This window comes from Hypanus sabinus, chromosome 17, assembly GCF_030144855.1.
Source record: "Hypanus sabinus isolate sHypSab1 chromosome 17, sHypSab1.hap1, whole genome shotgun sequence".
In the NCBI taxonomy this organism is placed as follows: Eukaryota; Metazoa; Chordata; class Chondrichthyes; order Myliobatiformes; family Dasyatidae; genus Hypanus; species Hypanus sabinus.
The window spans coordinates 77,957,486-77,980,681 of NC_082722.1; the positions used below are offsets into that span (position 1 = coordinate 77,957,486).

Here is a 23,196-nt window from a genome sequence, read left to right on the forward strand (position 1 = left end):
TTAGGAATCATGTCTGTGTAAACAATTTATATTTTCTAATGGAAAAGTGAGGTGTTGGGAGACACTTGACACAAGTAGTTGCGACTCTGATTAATGAACTTATACAAACAATAATTGGTTCCTCAATGCGAGCATAGATGCAGATTTTTTTGTCAGGAAAAAATCTGACACTGGCCTGGAGTCAACTGGTTTTGTACACTGACCTGCAGTTAACAATGACAAAGTACACCTTCAATGAGGTCAGGAGCAGGAGGTCAGAGTCCCATGAGCCAGTCCTCATCAGAGGTGGAGAGAGTCAGCGGCTTCAAATTCCCAGGTGTTTTCATTCAGATGATCTACCCAGGTTCCAGCACACCAGTGCCGTTACAAAGAAAGCACTTACATTCTTAGAAGTTTGTGAAGGTTCAGCATGTCGTCTAAAATGTTGACATCTTCTACAGTGTTGGAGAGTACATTGGCAGGTTGCATCACGGCCTTGTATGGAAACACCAAAGCCCTTGAACTTGTTAGATCTCTGTTTATTTCCAGAACTCAGGAATGATGTGCAGTCTTATTTCTTACAATTGTTTATTTTAAACTACAAACAAGTATACAAAATGATGGTGCCTCTGAAAAAATCCATCATTTTTATAGATGAGAAAAATTCCTTCGATAAACTAAACCAATCAACAGTTGCACAATTATGTCATGTGGGTAATGTGCTGATACTTAGCCAATGAAAAATGAGGAAGGTGATAAACTGTTAGATTAGCTGCTGTACTGCTTTATGCAAGTAAGTGGGGATGAATCACCACACACTGTGAAAAATACATAAGTTTATTAAAAAGGACAGATCTTGGTAAAAGTATTATTCAAAAACAATGGTTTCCAACAAATGGAAATGTCTACAAAATAGTGCAACATAGAAAGTGCTGGAGGATCTCAGCAGGTCAAGAAGGTTTGCCTGTCCTGTTGAGTTCCTCCAAGGACGCCCACCATCCAGACCATGCTCTCTTCTTGCTGCTGCCATCAGGAGGGAGGTACAGGAGCTGCAGGACCCACACCACCAGATTCAGGAACAGTTATTACTCCTCAACCATTTAGTTCTTCAATCAGAGGGATAACTTCACTCAATTTACTTGCCTCATCACTTCCAAGGGCTCTTTGATATTTATTTATTTATTCCCTTTCTGTACTTGCACAGTTTGTTGTCTTTGCACATTGGCTGCTTATCCGTCCTGTTGTCGGGTCTCTCACTGATTCTATTCTGTTTCTTGTATTTGCCCACAAGAAAATGAATTGCAGGCTTGTATATGGTGAAATACTGTATCAGTAGAAACACAGAAAACCTACAGCATAATACAGGCCCTTCGGCCCACAATGCTGTACCAAACATGTACTTACTTTAGAAATTACCTAGGGTTACCCATAGCCCTCTATTTTTCTAAGTTCCATGTACCTATCCAGGAGTCTCTTAAAAGACCCTATCGTATCCGCCTCCACCACCATCGCTGGCAGCCCATTCCATGCACTCATCACTCTCTGGGTAAAAAACTTACCCCTGACATCTCCTCTGTACCTACTGTACTTCCAAGCACCTTAAAACTGTGCCCTCTCGTGTTAGCCATTTCAGCCTTGGGAAAAAGCCTCTGACTATCAACATGATCAATGTCTCTCATCATCTTATATACCTTTATCAGGTCACCTCTCATCCTCCGTCGCTCCAAGGAGAAAAGGCCGAGTTCACTCAACCTATTCTCATAAGGCATGCTCCCCAATCCAGGCAACATCCTTGTAAATCTCCTCCGCACCCTTTCTATAGTTTCCACATCCTTCCTATAGTGAGATGACCAGAACTGAGTACAGTACTCCAAGTGGGGTCTGACCAGGGCCCTATAAAGTTGAAACATTACCTCACGGCTCTTAAGCTCAATCCCACGATTGATGAAGGCCAATGCACCGTATGCCTTCTTAACCACAGTCAACCTGCGCAGCAGCTTTGAATGTCCTATGGCACTGATAAAAATATTTGATAATAAATCTACACTAAACTTCAATTTTTAAAAATTCTATTTTCCAGATCCAGTCAGTTTTGCACAAGGAAGGGGAAACTAGATATCAAATCCAGGGTGAGGGAGCCGGCACTATATTTAAGGTGGACCCCGACACTGGCGATATTGTTGTCTATAGAGAGCTGGATCGGGAGACGAAGGATCATTACAAATTACAAGGAACTGTGATTGACAAGAAAACTTCGCAGCCAGTTGGCCCTGTCACCAACTTTACCATTCAAGTAATGGACGTCAATGATAATGCACCCATATTCATCAAAGATCCATTCAATGGAACCGTCGCTGAAATGTCCAGCAATGGTAAGGACCTGGCCACATCCACAGCAGTCAGAGAGCAAATGAAGCTTGATCTACCTGCCCCTCCATCAATCCCCAGGGCAGGGAGATTACAGGTTCAAAAGCCAGTACAGCTCCTTCCTGGGCTTTTATTGTTCAGACCGTTTTTGGAGTATTCTGAGCAGTTTTGACCCCTTATCTAAGAGGCGAACTGTTGGCATTGGACAGGGTCTAGAGCACAGGTTTGTAACCCTTTTTGTGCCATAGATGCCTACAATAACTGAGGGGTTTGTGGACCCCAGGTTGGGAATCCCTTGTCTAGAGAGAACATCAGAGAAGCGGCTGGGCTATGGAGACCCAGGAAGGCATTGGACCCATCCGCAGCTGACAACTGTGGAAGTCTAAGGATCTCCTTTCCCAACGCACTCACCTCTCCTCCAGCTTAAAATAAGTATCAGAGGAGTGGAATGACTATTTTTGTATAGTTCCTGTGGGGATCTTCAATGTTCCCATTTAGAACTACTAGAGCTGAAATCTGTAGCCACAGGTACGGCAATAATCAGAATTGTCTCAACCCAGTCAGTAAGCTACAACTTCAAGCCCTGTCGCCATCAGATTTCTGAATGGCCCATGAACCCGTGAGCCCTACCTCGCTATTATTGGAAATATTTATTTGTGTAACAAATAGCATTTTATCTCTGTTAACAGAAAAGAACAAATTTCACATCAGATGTCAGTGATAATAAACCTGATTCTGGTTCTGATAGTGATGCCAATAATCTTAGACAGATTCATATTGAAATTGTTTTATTATTGTTACATGTGCCAAGATACAGTGAAAAACTTTCCTTGCATTGTATTTATACAGATTGGATCTTTACAAAGTGCATTGAGGTAGAACAAGGTAAAATAATAACAGAATGCAGAATAAAGCGTAACAGCTACAGCCACAGTCCAGGTAAATGCTAAGGTGAAAAGTGGAAATGAGGGTGTGAGGTCAAGAGTCTGCCTTAGATCAGAAGACCATAAGATATAGGAGCGGAATTAGGCAATTGACCCATCAAGTCTGCTCCACCATTCCATCAGGGCTGATTTATTATCCCTCTCAACCCATTCTTCTGCCTTCTTCCCTTTGACACCCTGGCTAATCAAGAACCTATCAACCTCCACTTTAAGTATACTCAATAACTTTGCCACCACAGCTGTACAAGGGCAATAAATTCCACAGATTCATTACCCTCTAGTTAAAGAAATTCCTCCTCAATAATAGAAGACATCCTTGTTCTAAATGGCTGTCCCTCTCTTATGAGGCAGTGCCTTCTGGCCCTAGATTCACCCTCTATAGGAAATACCCTCTCCACATTTACCCTTTTGAGAGACTTCAATGAGATTCTCCCTCATTTTCTAAATTCTAGAGAGTACAAGCCCAGAACATCAAATGCTCCTCGTACATTAACCCTTTCATATATACAGAAAGGTGCCAGAAAAGGGCCAGCACCATCATGAAGGATCCCATCGACCCTGCTCATGGACTGTTTGTCCCACTCCCATTAGGGAGGAGGCCATGAGCATCCATGCCAGAAACAAAAGATGCAAAAGCAGTTCCTTTCCCCAAGCAGTAAGGCTGATCAACCCTTCCACCCTCTAACTCTACCACTACTTCATTATTTCCTGCCAGTCACCTTACAACCTAGCGTCACTTTATGGACGTACAATCATTGACGTGAAAAGAAGTGGTTCCAATATTGACCCCTGCAGGACACTTCTAATCACTGGCAGCCAACCAGAAAAGGCCAACTTTATTCCAATTCTGCCTCCTGCCAGCCAGTCGATCATCTACTTCCTACCCATGTAATACCATGCGTTTTTATCTTCTTAAGCAGCCTGATGTGCAGCACCTTGTCAAAGGCCTTCTGAAAATCCAAGGTAACAACATCCACTGACTCTCCTTTGTCTATCTTGCTTGCTATTTATTCAAAGAATTCCAACAGTTTTGTCAGGCAAGATTTCCCCTCAAGGAAACCATGCTGACTTTGGCCCATTTAACCATGTGCTTCCAAGCTCCCCAAAACCAAAAGCCTCCATAATGCACTCCAACATCTTGCCAACCACTGAAGTCAGACTTCACTGGCCTATAATTTTCTTTCTTCTGTCCACCTCCCTTATTAAATGTGGAGTGACATTTGCAATTTTCCAGTCATCCAGGACCATTCCAGAATCTAGTGATTCTTGAAAGATCATTACTAACGCTTCCACAATCTCTCTAGCTAACACATTCAGAAACCTGGGGTGTAGTCCATCTAGTCCAGATGACTTATCTGCCTTCAGACCTTTCACCTTCTCCCTAGTAATAGCAACCACACTCACTTCTGTCCCCGGCACTCTCCAACCTCCCGCATTCTGCTGGTGCCTTCCAAAGTGAAGAATGATGCAAAATACTTAAGTTCATCTGCCATTTCTTTATCTCCCATTACTATCTCTCCAGCATCATTTTACAATGGTCTGGTATCCACTCATACCTCTTCTACTCTTTATACTGTATATCTGGAAAAAAATGTTGGTATCCTCTTTTATATTGGCTAATTTGCATTCACTTATATTTCATCTTTTTTCTCCTCTTGGCTTTTTTCAATTTGTTTCTGTTCACTTTTAAAAGATTCCCAATTCTCTAACTTCCCACTAATTTTACTCTATTATGTCTTCTCTTTTCCTTTTATGCTGTCTTTGACTTCCCTAGTCAGCCATGATTGCCTCAGCCTCTCTCTTCTTCATCTTTGAGATGTATCTATCCCACGCCTTCTGAATTGCCCCAGAAACTCCAGCCATGGTTTTCTGCCATCATCCCCTTCCAATCAATTTTGGCCAGCTCCTCTCTCATTCCTCCGTAATTCCTTTTACACCATTGTACTGATGCATCTGAGAATTCCTTCTCCCTCTCAAACTGCAATGTGATTTCTATCATATTGTAGTCAAAGGCCCCTAGGAGTTCCTTTACCTTAAGCTCTCTGATCAATTCCAGTTTATTGTACAACACCCGATCCAGAATGGCCTTTCCCCTAATGGGCTCAACCACAAGCAGCTCTGAAGAACCATCCCATAGGCATTCTGCAAGTTCTCTCTCTTGGGACCCAGCACCAACCTAATTTTCCCACATTGAAATCCCACATTACTATCATAACATTGTCCTTTTTACATGCCTTTCTATCTCCCCTTGTAATTTATACCCCACATCCTGGCTCCTGTTTGGAGGCCTGTATGTTACAGTAGGATAGAAACTGTCCTTGAAGCTGGAAATACGTGTTGTCAGGCTTTTGTATCTTCTGCCGGATGGGAGAGGGGAGAAGAGGGCATGACCAAGGTGAGTGGGGCCTTTGATTCTGCTGGCTGCTTTACTGAGGCACTGAGAAGTGTGGAATGAGTTCATAAGGGAAGGTTGGATTCTGTAATGCCCTGAGCTGTGTCCACAACTCTGCAGTTTCTTGCAGTCACGTGCAGAGCAGTTGCCGTGCCGACCCTTAATACACCCAGATAGGGTGTTTTCTGTGGTGCCTTGATAAAAAATGATAAAGGTCCACAGGGACATGCCGAATTGTTTTAACCTCCACAGAAAAGCTTATCTTGCACACTGCTCATACAGGTCAATTCATTACACAGTGCATTGAGGTAATGCAAGGTAAAAGAATAAAATGCAGAATAAAGTGTTACAGTTACAGAGAAAGTGCAGGCAATAAGCTGCAAGATCATAACGAGGTAGATTATGAGGTCAAGAATCTACAATGCCTATAAAAAGTGTTCAACCCCTTAGTTTTCATGTTTTATTGTTTTTACAACATTGAATCACATTGGACTTCATTTGGCTGTTTTGACACTGATCAACAAAAAAAAAGTCTTTTATGTCAAAGTGAAAACAGATCTCTACAAAGTGATCCAAATTAATTACAAATATGAAACACAAAATAATTGACTGTATGAGTATTTGCCCCCCTCCCCTTAATATGGCACACCAAAACATCACTGGTGGGGCCGATAGGTTTTAGAAGTCACATGATTAGCTAAGGTGTCCTATCTATATATTAATCTGTGTGTAGTCAAGATGCTTCAATTGATTGTAGTAAATGTACACCTACACTTGGAAGGTCCAGCTGCTGGTGAGTCAGAATCCTGGCAAAAACTACACCATCAGGACAAAAGAACACTCCAAGCAACTCCACAAATAGCTTTTCTATGTTTCTATGTTATTGAGAAGTACAAGTCAGGAGATGGATACAAGAAAATTTCCAAGTCACTGAATATCCCTTTGAGTACAGTTAATTCAATCACCAAGAAACGGAAAGAATATGGCACAGCTGTAAATCTCCTTTCAGCAGGTCATCCTCAAACACCGAGTGACTGTGCAAGAAAGAGACTAGTGAGGGAGGCCGCCAGGAGACCCAAGACAACTCCAGAGAAGTTGCAGGCTTCAGTGGATGAGATGGGAGAAATCGCTCATACAACTGTTGCCTGGATGCTTCATCAGTCACAGCTTTATGGGAGAGTGGATAAGAGAAAGCCAGTGTTGATAAAAGCTCACATGAAATCTCAGCTAGAGTTAGCCAGAGGAGACTCTGAAGTTAGCTGGAAGAAGGTTCTATAGTCTGAAGATACCAAGATTGAGCTTTTTGGCCATTTGATTATCACTGTTTTTGCCGTAAGCCAAACACCATCAAAAACACACAGTGAAACGTGGTGGTGACTGCATCAGGCTGTGGGCTGTAGGAGACCCTGGAAGTCTTGTAAAGTAGAGGGTAAAATTAATGCAGCAAAATACAGGGAAATCCTGGTGGAGAACCTGATGAAGTCTGCAAGAGAACTGCGACTTGGGAGATTTGTTTTTCTGCAAGACAATGACCCCAAGCATAAAGCCAAAGTTACACAGGAATGGCTTAAAAACTAACAAAGTTAATGTCCTGGAGTGGCCAAGTCAGAGTCCAGACCTCAATCCAGTTGAGAATTTGTGGCTGGACTTGAAAGTGGCTGTTCACTCACGTTCTATGCAATCTGACAGAGCTTCAGCAGTTTGGTAAAGAAGAATGGTGAAAAATTGCAGTGTCCAGATGTGCAAAACTGACAGAGACCTATCCACACAGACTCAAGGCTGTAATTGCTGACAAAGGTGCATCTACTAAATACTGACTTGAAGGGGTGAGTAATTATGCAATCAATTATTTTGCGTTTTATATTTGTAATTAACTTGGATCAGCTGTCTTCACATTGACACAAAAAAGTCCTTTTCTGTTGATCAGTGTAAAAAAGCCAAATTAAATCCACTGTGATTCAACGTTGTAAAACAATAAAACATGAAAACCTCTGAGGGGGGAGAGTGAATACGTTTTATAGGCATTGTGTCTTATTGTACTCGGGGATTGTTCAGTAGTCTTGTGTTGACACAGACATGCCACACTTCTTTACCCTCCTCAGGAAGTAAAGGTGTTGGTGAACTCTCTGGGCCATGACATCAATATGGTTGGACCTGGATAGGCTATTGGTGATATTCACACCTGGGACCTCAACAGAAATCAGAAATGATAGAAGATGGGAGTTTGGTATATATGCATTGAGTATTTCCCTGTGCCAGAGGTGTCTGACTGTGGCAGTTCGGATCTGACTATCATCAGCTTATGGCAGTTCTGATTTGATTTCTTTACCCACCACAGGAACCTCTGTTCTGACTGTCAGTGCTCATGACCCAGATGATCCAACAGTTTACAAAAATGCCAAAGTAACGTACAAAATTCTGAGCAAGCAGAAAGATTTCGTCATGGACCCACACACTGGTAAGTAGTACACATGATCTGATCAGAGCATTTCTGTCTGATGAGCAGGAAATTAACTGGAACTATTGATTTAGAGATACAGTGGAGACTAGGCCCCCAGGGCTTTCAAGCCACACTGTCCTGCAACCCAAGCATAATCATGGGAGAATTTACAATGACCAATTAACCTAATAACCAGTGCTTTGGACTGTGGGAGGAAACTGGAGCACCCGGAGGAAACCCACACATTCCATGGGGAGGATGGGGATGGGGTTTTGGGGTTTGCTGTTCTTGGTGTTGTTTGCACAAACTGTTTGGTTTTTTTCACAGGGATGGGGTTTTGGGCTTTGCTGTTCTTGGTGTTGTTTGCACAAACTGTTTGGGCTTTTTGCACGAGGATGGGGTTTTGGGGTTTGCTCTTCTTGGTGCTGTCAGCATGATTTGCTTTTTGCACTTGGGAATGTCAGTGTGCTTCTTTGAATTTTTTTATTTTGTAGCTGTGTGGCGAAGACGAATTTCAGAGATGTACACTGCATACATACTTCGGTAATAGATGTAGCTTGAAGTATTGTGCACAGCTTTGGTCACCGTGCTATAGGAAAGATGCCATTGATCTGGAAAAGGTGCAGAGGAGATTTACGAGGATGTTTCCACTGGCAATATTGTGTTCAGTTCTGGTTGCCAAGTTATATGGCAGGGATCATAAGCTGCTGCATTTCGAGGGGATGCAGAGGAGATTTACCAGGGTACTGCCTGGATTAGAGGACATGTCTGATTCAATACAGTGAATAAGGGACTATCTAAAACAGACTAGACAATACCAATTTTGACATTATTTCCCAGCCATTTAAACCTCTCCGCACTGCCCAACAACCCACCAATTTAAAACTAGTTTAATCACAGGACAATTTTCATTGACCAGTTAACCCAGTAACTGGTAAATCTTTGGACTGTGTGAAGAAACCCACGCAATCACAGGGAGAACGTACAAAATTTCTTATGATGGATGCCGGAATTGAACTCTGAGCTCCCACACATCAAGCTGTAATAGTGTTGCATAAACCACTATGCTAGCATGACACCCACGTGTTTTCTTATCTGTGACTGATGCAGTACCTTGGTGTACAATCTGTACTTACACTGATACTGAGGGGCAATGAGCAGGCATAGGTCACAGGTACACAAACAACCTTCAGCTAGCGCTGCTCCAGGTGAACGAGGGAAGGTGCAGCATGTTGTCTGGACTAGAGAGCATTCTTAAGTGAGGGTAGTTTTGCTGAATGAGGGCTTTTCTCTTTGGAGCAAAGCAGCATGAGAGGTGACTTGATAGAGGTGTATAAGATGATAAGATCAAGGGGATGGACAGACTTTTTTCCCAGAGTGGAAATGGCCAAAATGAGGGGGTATAATTTTGAGGAGATTGGAGGAAAGTATCAGGGGGATGTCAGAGATAAGTTTTTTTACACAGAGTGGTAGAGACAAACACTTCCGCAGTATTTTCCATCTCTTTTTCCACTACTTATTTACTTTTTTAAAAATATATTCTTATTGTAATTTATAGTTTTTATTACTATATATTTTAAAGTACTGATGCCACGAAACAACAAATGATGATGATATTAAACCTGATTCTGATACATTAGATAGATGTAACTTGTAGATAGGCATCTGAATGATAGAAAAATGGAGGGCTATGTGAAAGGGAAGAGTTAAATTGATCTTTAGAGTAGGTTAACGGCCATTGCCTTGGGGCCAAAGAACCTGTACTGTGCTGTAATGGACTAAGTTCTATATTTGATGTTATAGGCACGATAAGGAGATGAGTTATGGAGATAGGTAGAGTATGCTGGGACTTTATTCCTTAGACCACAGCAGAATGAGGGGTGATTTAATCTGATGTAACAATCATTGGGACATAGATAGGGTGAACGCACCTGCAGCCTATTTAAACCCAGTTCTCATCCACAGTTCTTGGTCATTCCTCGAGCCAGCCAGCCACAACCAGCTGCTCTGAGCTTTCACTCTCCCTGCCTAAAGCTGACCTTGTTGCTTGTTGTGCTTTCCTCTGTGCCCATGGCCAAATTTTTATACAATCAGTAGCTAAATAGCCAGGATAATTATCACACTGCAGTCTGCAAGACATTGTTGGTTAGTTGGTTAGTGAGGCATCGGTTACTTCATTCACAGAAGGTAGATATTGCTGGCAAGGCCAGCATTTATTATCTATGCTGGGTACCTTTGAGAAGATGGTGAGCTGCGTTCTTTGGGCCATATGGAAAAGATTGGAACTGGAGGCCGGTTCAGCTTGCTGCTCCACAAGGTTTACTCACCTCCATGCTGAACTGAAGCTGTCGCCTGCAACGAACAGGCTACTGGGTTTGCTGCAGTGATATCTGGCTTCACAAATGTGGACTCGCTTTCATGAATTTCAGTTTGCACAATTTGTTTTTTTCTGCCCTTGGGTGTTAGATGGTATCTTTTTTTAATGGTTTCCTTGGGTTTCATTGTTTTGTGGCTGCCTGTAAGGAGATGAATCTCTCGGTTGTACACAGTATAAATACTTTGAGATTAAAGGTACTTTGAAGTGGAGGTGCTCCCCTGGTGTTATTGGGCAGTAGAGTCCTGGATTTAGACCCAGTGTGGAAGTTGCGGTAAGGCAAGGGTCAAAAACAACGTCCAAATAAGAATAGAAGGTTGTGAAATGCACCCAACAACTCAGGGACAAATGCTTTACCAACTGCAAAATGTCACTGGTTGTCAGCTTGTAGTTTCTATTGACTTTTTACATTTCTACTGTGAATGGCGATTGATCTTGCAAGTAAAGAATTCAAACATACATAATTTACCAAATGGTCAAAATCCATAACTGGTAAGCTAATTCTGTATAGAAATAGCATTTTTCAAGTTCAAGTTCAAATTCCAGTTTAATTATCATTGAACCATACATGAACTAGCTGGTGGTGTTGTGGGTTCCACACCAGAGTTTGAGGCGACTGATCTGGCTGTCTCCTTGCATGCTTTCCATGTGTGCTGAGCGTCGAACTAGCAACCTGGCCGCATAAAAGAGCAGACAAACGCTAAAGAAATAGCAAGGTTGCTGCCTGGCGCAGAGTGGAACAACAAATACAGGAATACCAATGAATATAGCGAAAAGAAACAGCGTTCCTCCGCGGCCAAGGTGCAAAACACAGTACCAGATGCACACAGCACCAAGCACACATAACCCGTATAAGATAGCAATTAAACATACAATCCAGCTTATCATTTCACCAATCGAATAATGGAGGGCAGCAGCACCAGAAGAGGCCAGCCCCCCCCAACCCAGCATAGACGTCGCACTACACCTCCTCCGACATCTTCTGTCCTGGCTTCTGAACAGTGTGGATGACAGGGACCATGCTGTGCTCCTTGTGCACGAGTAACTAAAGTATGTCTGAGCCGTTTGTGAGCATGCATTCTGGGCACAGTTATTTCAGTTAATATCGATGACGACGCCAGCAGTGAATGATAGCTTCCCAAGGTAGGATGCTGTTTAACTTGGAGTGGACATGTGTTCCATGCACACGCTGACTTTGTCCTTCTTGGTGAAAGGTTGCTGGTTTGGGGAGATAGTGGATGAGTGACTGCAGTAGTTTATCAATAATATACACTGGTGATGGGGCGGGGGATGCAATTGAACAGGGCGCCAATTAAACAGGCTGCATTGGCTGGGCTGGTGTCAGGCTTCTTGGCCAACTTGTGCCAACTCCACACGAACAGAGGCCGGGGTTGAACCCGGGTCTCTGCAGGCGAGAGACAATGGCCCTGCCAACTGGTGAGAATGTTGAAACTTCTTGAGAACTTTCTAAAGTTTTTACATAAAGATGGCCTTCCTTTGCAGAAAGGAAGAATCCCACATTCAGAATCATAAAAGGATGCTCTTAATTAATATATTCTTTTTTTTAACCTAGGAATCATATATGTACACAACTCAGAACTGGACAGAGAAACGAAGAAAAATTATCAGCTGGTAGTACAGGCCAAGGACATGGAATTTGAAACAGGAGGAAGGAGTTCTTCAGCAACTGTGTACATCTCTCTGACCGACATCAATGACAACGCACCCTACTTTGAGAAAAGTAAGATCTATTTCTGACTACTGGTGACCAAAGTCAGGGACATAGCATGCAGCATCTCCTCATGCATGGCAGACCTTAACTTTAGTTCCACTGCTGAAATAATTTGTATCCACAGCTGAGAAATACTATAGAATTCAGGCTGTCAAAGTCCAATTAATACCCCAGCATTCCAAAATCACTGAGGAAAGATAAAAGCAGAAAATGCCGGAAACAACCAACAAGTCAGGAAGTATTTCAGGCTGAGGATTTTTAGCAGTGTGGAGGTATGAGGGATCTTGGGGTCCAAGTTCATAGATCTCTCAAATTTGCCGTGCAAGTTGATAGGGTTGTTAAGAAGACTTGGTGTGTTGGTCCTGATTCGTCGGGGGATTAAGTTCATGAGCCACAAGGTAATATTGCAGCTCTATAAAAATCTGGTCATACCGCACTTCAAACATTGGAGAGCCTGCCTTAAGGTTAAGTGAGCTAGGTCTTATAAAGCAAAGGAATTTGAGAGGCAATTCGATAGAGGTATGCAAGATGATAAGCTACATAGGGTAGCAACCAATGCCTTTGTCCCAGGGTGGCAATGGCTAATAACAGTTGACATTCTTTTCAGGTGATTGGAATATCAGAGGTAGGTGTTTTCTTCCACAGAGAGTGGTGAGTGCAGAGAATGCTCTCCCGGGCTAGTGCTAGAGGCAGACACAAAGTACAAAGTAAATGTATTATGGAAGTACATATATATCAGCAGCTACAACCCCAACATTCATTATCCTGTGGGCGTGCTCAGCAAGCCTACAGAATAGTAACTATAACAGAATCAATGAGTGGCCAACAAACTAGGACCATAAGACACAGGAGCAGAATTAGGCCACTCTGCCCAGCGAGTCTGCTCCACCATTCCATCATGGCCGATCCTGGATCCCACTCAACCCCATACACCTGCCTTCTCACCACATCCTTTGATGCCCTGACCAATCAACTTCTGCTTTAAGTATACCCGCAGACTTGGGCTCCACTGCAGTCTATGGCAGAGCATTTCACAGATTCACCACCCTCTAGCTAAGAAAATTCCTCTTTACCTCTGTTCTTAAAGATCACCCGGGAGTCTTGCACAAGGACTCCTAAGTTTGATGTTTGAATTTTCTCCCCAGTTAGATAATAGTCCGTACTATTGTTCCTTTTACCAAAATGTATTCTCATACATTTCCCAACACTGTATTCCATCTGACAATTTTTGCCCATTCTTCCAAGTCCTGCTTCAATGACTTTGCTTCTTCAGCACCACCCCTCCACCTATCTTTGTATCATCTGTAAACTTTGTCACAAAGGACTTTCAACCAGAGTGCAGAAAACAACAAATTGTGCAAACACAAAAAGAAGAAGCAATAATATCAATAAATAAGCAATAAATATCGAGAACATAAGATGAAAAATCGATATTAAGGATATTTAAGAAAGTCTTAGCTAGGCATATGGATAAATGAAAAATGGAGGGTTATGTGAGAGAAGCATTAGATTGATCTTGGAGTAGATTAAAAGGCCATCACAACATTCTGGGCTGATGAACCTGTACTGTGCTGTACTGTTCTGTGTTTTGTGTTCAAAAGGACATTTCACGTCAACAGATTTTTCATGTTCCACTTTTGATATCCAATCTAAGTTCTCTGCTTTAAGGATATTAGACCATAAGACATTGGAGCAGAATCAGGCCATCTGGCCCATTGAGGCTGCTCTGCCATTCTATCATGGCTGATCCTTTTTTTTCTATCTCCTCCTCAATCCCAGTTGCCTGCCTTCTCCCCTTTGATGCTATGTCCAATCAAAAACCTATCAATCTCTGCCTCAAATACACCCAATGACCCGGCCTCCACAGCTACATGTGGCAACAAATTCCACAAATTCACCACCATCTGGCTAAAGAAATGTCTCTGCACCTCTTTTATGAAAGGAAACCCATCTATCTTGAGGCTGTGCCCTCTTGTTCTAGTCTCTCCCATCATGGGAAACATCCTTTCCACATCTACTCTGTCTCGGCCTTTCAACATTCGAAGGGTTTCAATGAGATCTCCCCCCCCCCGTCCTTCTGAATTCCAGCAAGTACAGACGCAGAGCCATCAAACGTTCCTCATTCGATAACCCTTTCATTCCTGGAATCATCCTTGTGAACCTTCCCTGGACCCTCTCCAATGCCAGCGCATGCTTTCTAAGATGAGGGGCCCGAAACTGTTCACAGTACTCAAGGTGAGGCCTCACCAGTGCCTTATAAAGCCTCAGCCTTGTTGCCCTATTACAGATTGCCAGGTCTGATGTGGTGGCCATCACTCAATCGTGGTTTCTAGTTGGGAGCTGAATTTCCAAGGTTACATGCTATATAGGAGGGATAGGAAGGTAGACAGAGGGGTTGGTGTGGCTGTACTGGTAAAGAATGGCATCAAAGCAGTAGAAAGACGTGACATAGGATTGGAAGATGTTGAACCCTTGTGGGTTGAGTTAAGAAACAGCAAGTGTAAAAGAACTTTGATGGCAGGCCTTCCAACAGTGGCTGGGAGGTGGACCACAGGTTACAACAGGAAATAGAAAAGGCGAGTCACAAGGGCAGTGTTATGGTAGTCATGGGAGACTTTAACATGTAGGTTGATTTGAAAAATCTGGCTGGTAATGGACCTCAAGTCAGTGAGTTTGTTGAACGCAGAAGAGATAGCTTTGCAGAGCAGTTTGTCGTTGAGCCTACTAGGGGATCAGCTATACTGGATTGGGTGGATTGTAAAGAACCGGAGGCAATTAGGGAGCTTAAGGTAAAGGAACCCTTAGGAACCAGTGATCACAATATGATTGTGTTGAACTTGAAATTTGATAGGGAGAAAGTAAAGTCTGATGTAAAGTCAGTATTTCAGTGGAGTAAGGGAAATTACAGTGGTATGAGAGAGGAGTTGGCCAAAGTAAATTGCAATGAGTTGCTGGCAGGGATGTCAGCAGAGCAGCAATGGTGTGTGTTTCTGGGGAAAGTGCGGAAGGTGCAGGACATGTGTATTCCAAAAATGAAGTGTTACGAAATCCCGTAACTGGATCACTTACCAGCAAATATAGAGAGGTCAGTTGAAGTCTGATGGTACTATTTTTAAAAGTATTTATTGATAAAGGGCACAAAAATAAGATTAATGTAAACATACAGATAATATACGTCGTCAATGCTAAATCTAAAGCGCGGGTGTAATAATAATCAATAAGAAATAAGCTCTTTCATTGTCTAGGAGTTAAATGTATTGTCCGATGGAAATATAAAAGTCACTCAGTTCATGCAGGCTGCAGCCTTTTGGTTGTCGCTGTGTTGCACTTTGTTGGAGAGAGAGAGAAATAGAAATAGAATGGGAACAGTTACCGCTGCGGGTTTTCCAACCTTTACGATTTCAATCCGTCAGGAGTCCCGTTGGTGTGGTTGTTCACTTGTAGCCTTTCCTTTAGCTAAAGCCGTTCTTCCGTGGTTAGGCTGCCAATCCCAGGCGAGGGAAAGGACGCATGCAAGCCCCCCCCCCCCCCCCCCCACCGGCTGTCGCTATTAAACACTGTCACGGGATTTCTAGCGTTTCTCCTGGTGCATCTGCAGGGGCTGTTCCCCAGATCCTCTTTTAACCTGACTCACAGGGTCGTAGATGTTAATCAGATTGGGGGTGATGCAATCTCTCCCTCAACCAGCCCACTTTGCCTGAGGGCGTTCACGTAGCATAGACCCCAATCCACAACTTTGTCTTCCGGAGACAATGGCCATGTCCCGTAGCTTTACATCGCCAGGGAAACGAGGCATTTTGCACGCCTCTCTCTCATTTCCTGGGCCCCTTGATCCAACCCAACAGTGATCTTGCGATTCTCACAAAGGAGGGGGCTACGGACGTAACAGAAGAAATACTCAAATGGTAAAATAGCACAACCGTGGCTGACAAGGGAAGTCAAAGCTATTGTAAAAGCAAAAGAGAGGGCATACAACACAGCAAAAATTAGTGGGAAGATAAGTTTTAAAAACCTACAGAGAACAACTAAAAAACTCATTAGAAGGGAAAAGATGAAATATGAAAGCAAGCTAGCAAATAATATCTAAGTGGATAGTAAAAGTTTTTCATGTATGTTAAAATAAAAGAGAAATTAGAGTGGATATAAGACTGCTAGAAAATGAGGCAGGAGAAATAACGGGACAAGGAGATGGCTGCTGAACTAAATGAGTATCTTGCGTCAGTTTTCACTGTGGAAGACACAAACAGTATGCTTGATGTTGTAGTGTGTAACGGGAGAAGTGGGTGCAGTCACTGTTACAAGAGAAAAGGTACTCAAAAAACTGAAAGACCTAAAGGTACATAAGTCACCCGAACCAGATGAACTGCACCCTAGGGTTCTGAAAGAGGTAGTGTTAGATTGTGGTGGCATTAGAAATTAACTTTCAAAAATCATTGGACTCTGACATGGTGTCAAAGGACTGGAAAATTGAAAATGCTACTCCACTCTTTAAGAAAGGAGGAAGGTAGCAGAAAGGAAATCATAGACCTGTTAGCCTGACCTCAGTCGTTGGGAAAATATTAGAGTCAATTGTTAAGGGTGAGGTGATGGAGAACTCGGTGACACAGGACAAGGTAGTACAAAGTCAGCATGGTTTCCTTCAGGAACAGTCCTGCCTGATGAATCTGGTGAAATTCTTTGACGAGATTACAAGTAGGATAGATAAAGGGAATGCAGTGGATATTGTATATATGTACTTTCAGAAGACCTTTGACAAGGTGCCACACATGTGGCTGCTTACCAAGTTAAGAGCCCATGGTATTACAGGAAAGTTACTAACATGGTTAGAGCATTGGCTGATTGGTAGGAGGCAGCAAGTGGGGATAAAAGAATCCTTTTCTGGTTGAGTGCCCCTGACTAGTGGTGTTCTGCAGGGGTCAGTCTTGGGACCACTTCTTTTCATGCTGTATATAAATGATTTAGACAATGGAATAGTTGGCTTTATTGCTGAGTTTGTAGATGATGCAAAGATTGGTGGAGGGACAGGTAGTGTTGAGGAAACAGGTAGGCTGCAGAAGGACTTAGACAGATTAGGAGAATGGGAGAAAAAGTGGCAAATGATATACAATGTTGGAAAATGCATGGTCATGCACTTTGGTAGGAGAAGTAAAGGTACGGACCATTTTCTAAACAGTGAGAAAATCTGAAAATCTGAGATGCAAAGGGACTTGGGAGTCCTTGTGCAGAACACCCTAAAGGTTAACCTGCAGGTCGAATCAATGGTGAGGAAGGCAAATGCCATGTTAGCATTCATTTCAAGGGGTTTAGAATACAAGGTAGGTAGTGGTGTGGAAGTGGTGTGTAGGTAGTGGTAGTGGTAGGAAGTGAGGTAGGAAAAGGCTTAGAAGCCTTATATTCAGTTGGGAGGAGACTTTCTGTGTGTGACTACCAACACAGAAGACATGAGCTGCACCAAGATGTGGACACTGGACCTCTGGTGTGGAGATGTGTAGAGATTGGACCTCTAATGATGCAGACCGTAATGAATATCGATGCGGTGAGATGAACCTTCAGTGGAACTGTGAGCTCAACAATTCAGACTGTTCCCTCACCACAAAACAAGGTTAAGGATGAGAATGAAGTGAGTTTGTCAATCGGCTAAACTTGCCCGGCATTCTACTGAACCAAGAATATTTTGTTTTGTGGAAAGTCAAAGCAGTTGTGTGGGTCAGGGTTCGTTTTGGTCTGATAGAGATACACATCACTACTGGTGTATTCACTTTGACTATAAGATGTAGGAGCAGAATTAGGCCATTTGGCCCATCGATTCTGCTCCACCATTCCATCATGACTGATTATTTATCTCACACAAGCCCATTTCTTGCCTTCTCCCCATAAAACAAAGAGGAACCTATCAACCTCTGCTTTAAATATACCCATTGCATTGGGATTTGTTAGCATTGGAATTAGGGCTTTTCAACAAGTGATAAAGATCAGCTATATTTATCACATGTTCATTGAAATACTGAAAGATGAGTTGTTTCGTGCCCAGTCAGCAGGGATGCTGGGAGTAGCCCACACTTTGCCATGCTTCCGACACCAACTCAGCATGCCCACAGCTCACTAACCTGAAACATATACCTTTGGAGTGTCGGAGGAAACACACAAAGACACAGGGAGAATAGTCAGACTCCCTACACAGAGTGACAGAATTTAAACCCTAATCAGTGATCGTTGGCACTGTAAAGCAATGAGCTAACCACTACGCTACTGCGCCACAAGCAGTGATGATACAAAGTAATTTATCAAAGAACTACATATACGACAGACTAGCGCCATGGCAGATTGCAACATCGAAACAGCCAACTGTTGCTCTCCCCTCTCGCTGTTGCAGGAGTGATATCTGTCTCTCCCCTCCAGTGCGAGAGAGCCTGTCTGAGATGTCGACGTGTTGGGATGGACAGTAGTTCTTGCTGGATTCTAGATTACGGTCTCTGGGGGCTTTGCTGCTGCTTGTTTGGTGGGTGGGGGGGGGGTGATGCTTTTACTGGAGCAATTGGGGGAGGGAGTGGGAGGAGGGTTAATGCATTTGATCTATTGCATCTGGTGCTCTCCTCTACATCCGCGAGACCCGACACAGATTGGGGGACCGCTTCGTCGAGCGCCTATGCTCCGTCCGCCACAACAGACAGGATCTCCCGGTTGCCACTCACTTCAACTCTCCTTCACATTCCCGTTCGGATATGTCCATACTTGGCCTCCTCTACTGCCATGATGAGGCCAAACTTCGGTTGGAGGAACAACACCTCATATACCGTCTGGGTAGTCTCCAGCCCCTTGGTATGAACATTGAATTCTCTAACTTCCAGTAATTCCCTCCCTCTCCTTTCCCCCATCCCACTTTCACTCTGTCTCCTCTTCTAGCTGCCTATCACCTCTCTCATGATTCTGCCTTCTTCTACTACCCATAGTTCTTTTCCCTTCTTCACCTCTCCTGCCTATCCCCTCCCTCCTTCCCCTCCCCCACCCCTTGATCTCTCTTCTGATTGGTATTTCAACCTCCCCCCACCTTCTTTATAGGGCCCCTGCCCCCTCCTTCTTTAGTCCTGACGAAGGGTCTCGGCCCGAAACGTTGACTGCTCCTTTCAATGGATGCTGCCTGACCTGCTGAGTTCATCCAGCATGTTTGTACGTCTTGATTTGACCACAGCATCTGCAGTGTACTTTGTGTTGATGTATTTGATGCTGCTTTTGCATGGGAGGGGGATGAAGGGCTTCGGGGGTCTAACGTTTTCAGTCATTCATTCTTCGGGGATATTTTTTCTGTTTCATGGATGTCTGTGAAGAGTAGAAATTTCAAGTTGTAAACTAGACATTCTTTGATATTAAATTGAACCATTGGACCATGTACAGTAATGTCCTGAGATTCATTTTCTTGCGGGCATTTACAGTGGAACAAAGAATCAGAAGTACAATAGAATGAATGGAAAACTACACACAGAGTGATGATCAGTGTCTCCTGCCCCGTAACCCACTTACCGTCAGTAAACAAGTACTTAGTATTTTCCAGTCAAGCCCCAGCCCTGATTAATGTGAGCAACACATAAAATGCTGAAGAAACTCAACGGGTCAGGCAACAACTATGGTGGGGAATGGACAGTTGACATTTTAGGTCAAGAGGTCTCTTTTATGGGTCTGAGTAATGTGGAGTTTTGTTGTCTGAGCAGGCGAATATATCTATAAGGTGCCAGAAAACACCTCGGTTGGAGTTGAATTCGGACGAGTGGAGGCAAAGGATCTCGATGAAGGAGAGAATGCGAAGATCTTGTACACAATTGAACCTAACAAAATGCTTCAGATCACAACCCATCCACGTACACAGGAGTGTGTGATAATGCTAAAAAAGGTAATTTTTCATTAATGATAAAATTCTAAAACTTATTCTTTACTGTCTCTGCCCAGAGACTGTGTAACAGGACAGTGTAGAGGAAGATTTATCCTGTATCAAATGAATGTTGTCTCTGCCCTGAGATTCTGTGACAAGGCAGTGTAGAGAGAGCTTTACTCTGTCTATAATGGGTGCTCTTGGACTGTGTAGAGGGAGCTCTGTCCTACAGTTTCTCTGTGCTTAGATACGAAGATTTATGACACTGGAAATCTGAGAATGTGAAAAGGCTCTTTGCTCTGGGATGCTAAGAGACAATTTCATAGAGATCTTGAAATGAAGGGCGATTTTGATGGTGTTAGTTCAGAGGGAATGTGTTCAACTGAAGACCACAGCAGGAAACCATCAATGAAAGAGAGTCACCAGGAATCGCAGTGGGAATTCAGAAGAGATTTCTTTGCCCAAAGAGTGTGGGGAATATGGTATTCGTCCCACAGGGTGAGATGTGCAAGTGGAGATCTATTTAAGGGGAGCTTGAGGGAGATGGAAAGTGATGATTACCCTAGTATGATAAGACCATAAGAGGAGCAGATTTAGGCCATTTCACCCATTGAGTCTGCTTTGCCCTTTCATCATGGCTGATCTTCTCAGCCCCAGTCTCCTGACTTCTCCCCGTATCCCCTCCTGCTCTGGCTAATCAAGAATCTATCAACCTCTGCCTTAAATATACCCAATAACTCTGCCTCCACAGCCAGCTGTGGCAACGAATTCCACAGATTCCCCACTCTCTGACTAAACCCAAAATGGGAAAGACTGCCTTGGACATTAGCGTTGACTAGATGGGCTGCATGGGTTATTGGAAGCACTAAGAGGTGATTTTTTTCTTTGTTTTTGCTCATGGCGGGGCTATGAGACCGTAAAACTACGTCCTCTCATTTTAGACTCTGCTATTCTGGGAAAAAGATAAACCATCCACCCTATCAAGTTCAAGTTTATTGTTTATTGTTTTATATACAACCAAATGAAACAATGTTCCGCCGGATCATGGTGCACCCACAAAACATACATCACACACAGACATGAAACAAAATTTTACCATAAATAAGTTAATAAAAGATAATTCAACGTGCATGTAGTACAGAGCACAGATAAACAGTGAATGTATATACAACCAAATGAAACAACATTGACCAGAGTTATCATCATCATTTTGTGCCATGTGGTATGATGTGGGTGATCCATGGTCTTCCATTGGTCTTTAATCTGAGAAGTTCTAACAAAGTCTTCAAAACTTTTGTCTGTCCGTCTCCTCAATGTAACTCATGAATGTCATGTGCTATGACCCTAACTTTTTCTTCCGTTAATTTTTCCCGTCACTGCACCCACAAAACGTATATACAACCAAATCAAACAACATACCGTGACCGGCAGTCTTGGTCCTGATGTCCCGGTACTTCTTTCCTGGTGGTAGTGGGTCAGCGAGATTGTGGGATGCCTGGTAGGGATCCTCAATGATGCTCTGGGCCCCTCATCAGCAGCACTCCTGGTAAATGGCACAAACGGGGGGGGGGGGTGGAGGGTTGAGACGCAGGTAATCCTGTCGTGTGTGCCTTTCCTAATTTAATTAACTTCTAGCTATTCACTCCTCAGTCTTGGACACTGCAGTGAAATCAACCCAATTTTGTCCAACCTCTCCTTATGGCTAATACTCTCTAATCCAGACAGCATCCTGGTGAACCTCTTCTGCAGCCTTTCTAAAGCCTTCTTATCCTTTCTGTAATGGGGTGACCAGAACTGAAAACAACGCTCCAGAAGTGGTCTAACCAAAACGGTATCATGATTCCTTCACCCTTGTACTCAGAGCCCCATCTGAAGTAGGCAAGCACACCAAACGCAACCTTCAGCACCTTGTCTACCTCGTTCTCCATATTCAGGGAACTATTCACAGTACTGTGCAAAAGTCTTAGGGACCCTAGATTTTTTATATGGCTTCAGATGGTATAGCCTCCACAGGTCCCTGTCTGGATTACCTGGAGAGACAGCCAGAGTCTGCAGAACTGTGAACAACCTCACAGCCGATTTTCTTATAAAACTGTACAACAGTGTACCTAAGAGAACTGATGCAGTTTTTACATGTGCTTAAAACTTTTGCACAGTACTGTAGCCATATCCCTAGCTCCATCTGTTATACAAACAAAGCCCAATTGTTTGACGTGTCCTGACCTGATGTAACTTTCCCCCTACACCTGGGACATATTTAAGTTGATGTTGCTGAGACTTGTGGACCTGAGTTATAGGGAATGGTTGAGTAAGTTAGGATTTTATTCCCTGGAGTGTAGGAAAATGAGAGACGATCTTATAGAGGTATACAAAATTACAAGGGTGCAGATAGAATAAATTCCCCTGAGGTTGGGCAAGACCAGAACTGCAGGTCATGGGTTAATGGTGAGAGGGGAAATACTTATGGAGAGTTAGAGAGGAACTTCTTCATTCAGAGGGTGGTGTAATTGTGGAATGACCTGCCAACGGAAGTGGTGGATGTGGGTTCAGTTATAACACACAAGAGATACTTTATATTTCTTATTGTAGCTTTTAGTTACTTTTTATGTATTGCACTGTTCTGCTGTCACAAGAGATTTCACGTGATACAGAAGGTAGGTGATAATAAATCTGATTCTGTGAATTTGGATTGATGTGTGGATGGGGGGGGTATGGAGGGCTATGGTCAGGGTGCAGGATGATGTGATGAGGCAGAAGACCAGGCCAGCACAGTGAGATGGGCTGAAGGTCCTGTTTCTGTGCTGTATTGCTCTATGGCTCAACGACTACATGACTAACATAGAATAGTACAGCATGGGAACAGGCCCTTCAACCCATCATGACTGTGCTAGCCATGATTCCAAATGAAACTAATCCCATCTGACTGCACATGATCCATATGCCTCCACTCACACCGTCATTTGTGTGAATGCCTCTTAAATGACACATTGCATCTGCTTCTACCACCTTGCTGGCAGCCTGTTCCAGTCACCCAACACTCTCTGAGTAAAACAGAGTTGCCCCATACATTTCCCATTAACTTTTCCCTTCTCACCTTCAATCTG

At 43.3% G+C, this 23,196-nt stretch overlaps 1 protein-coding gene across 1 annotated transcript in view; it reads left to right on the forward strand.

The window, feature by feature from the left end:
* Positions 1–23,196, forward strand: part of cdh5 (cadherin 5) — a 99,502-nt gene that overhangs the window by 37,700 nt on the left and 38,606 nt on the right. Inside the window, exons 3-6 of the mRNA XM_059993282.1 lie at positions 2,060–2,351; positions 8,021–8,140; positions 12,070–12,237; positions 19,935–20,113. Coding sequence (XP_059849265.1) covers positions 2,060–2,351; positions 8,021–8,140; positions 12,070–12,237; positions 19,935–20,113 — 759 coding nt within the window. The remainder of the gene's footprint in view (positions 1–2,059; positions 2,352–8,020; positions 8,141–12,069; positions 12,238–19,934; positions 20,114–23,196) is intronic.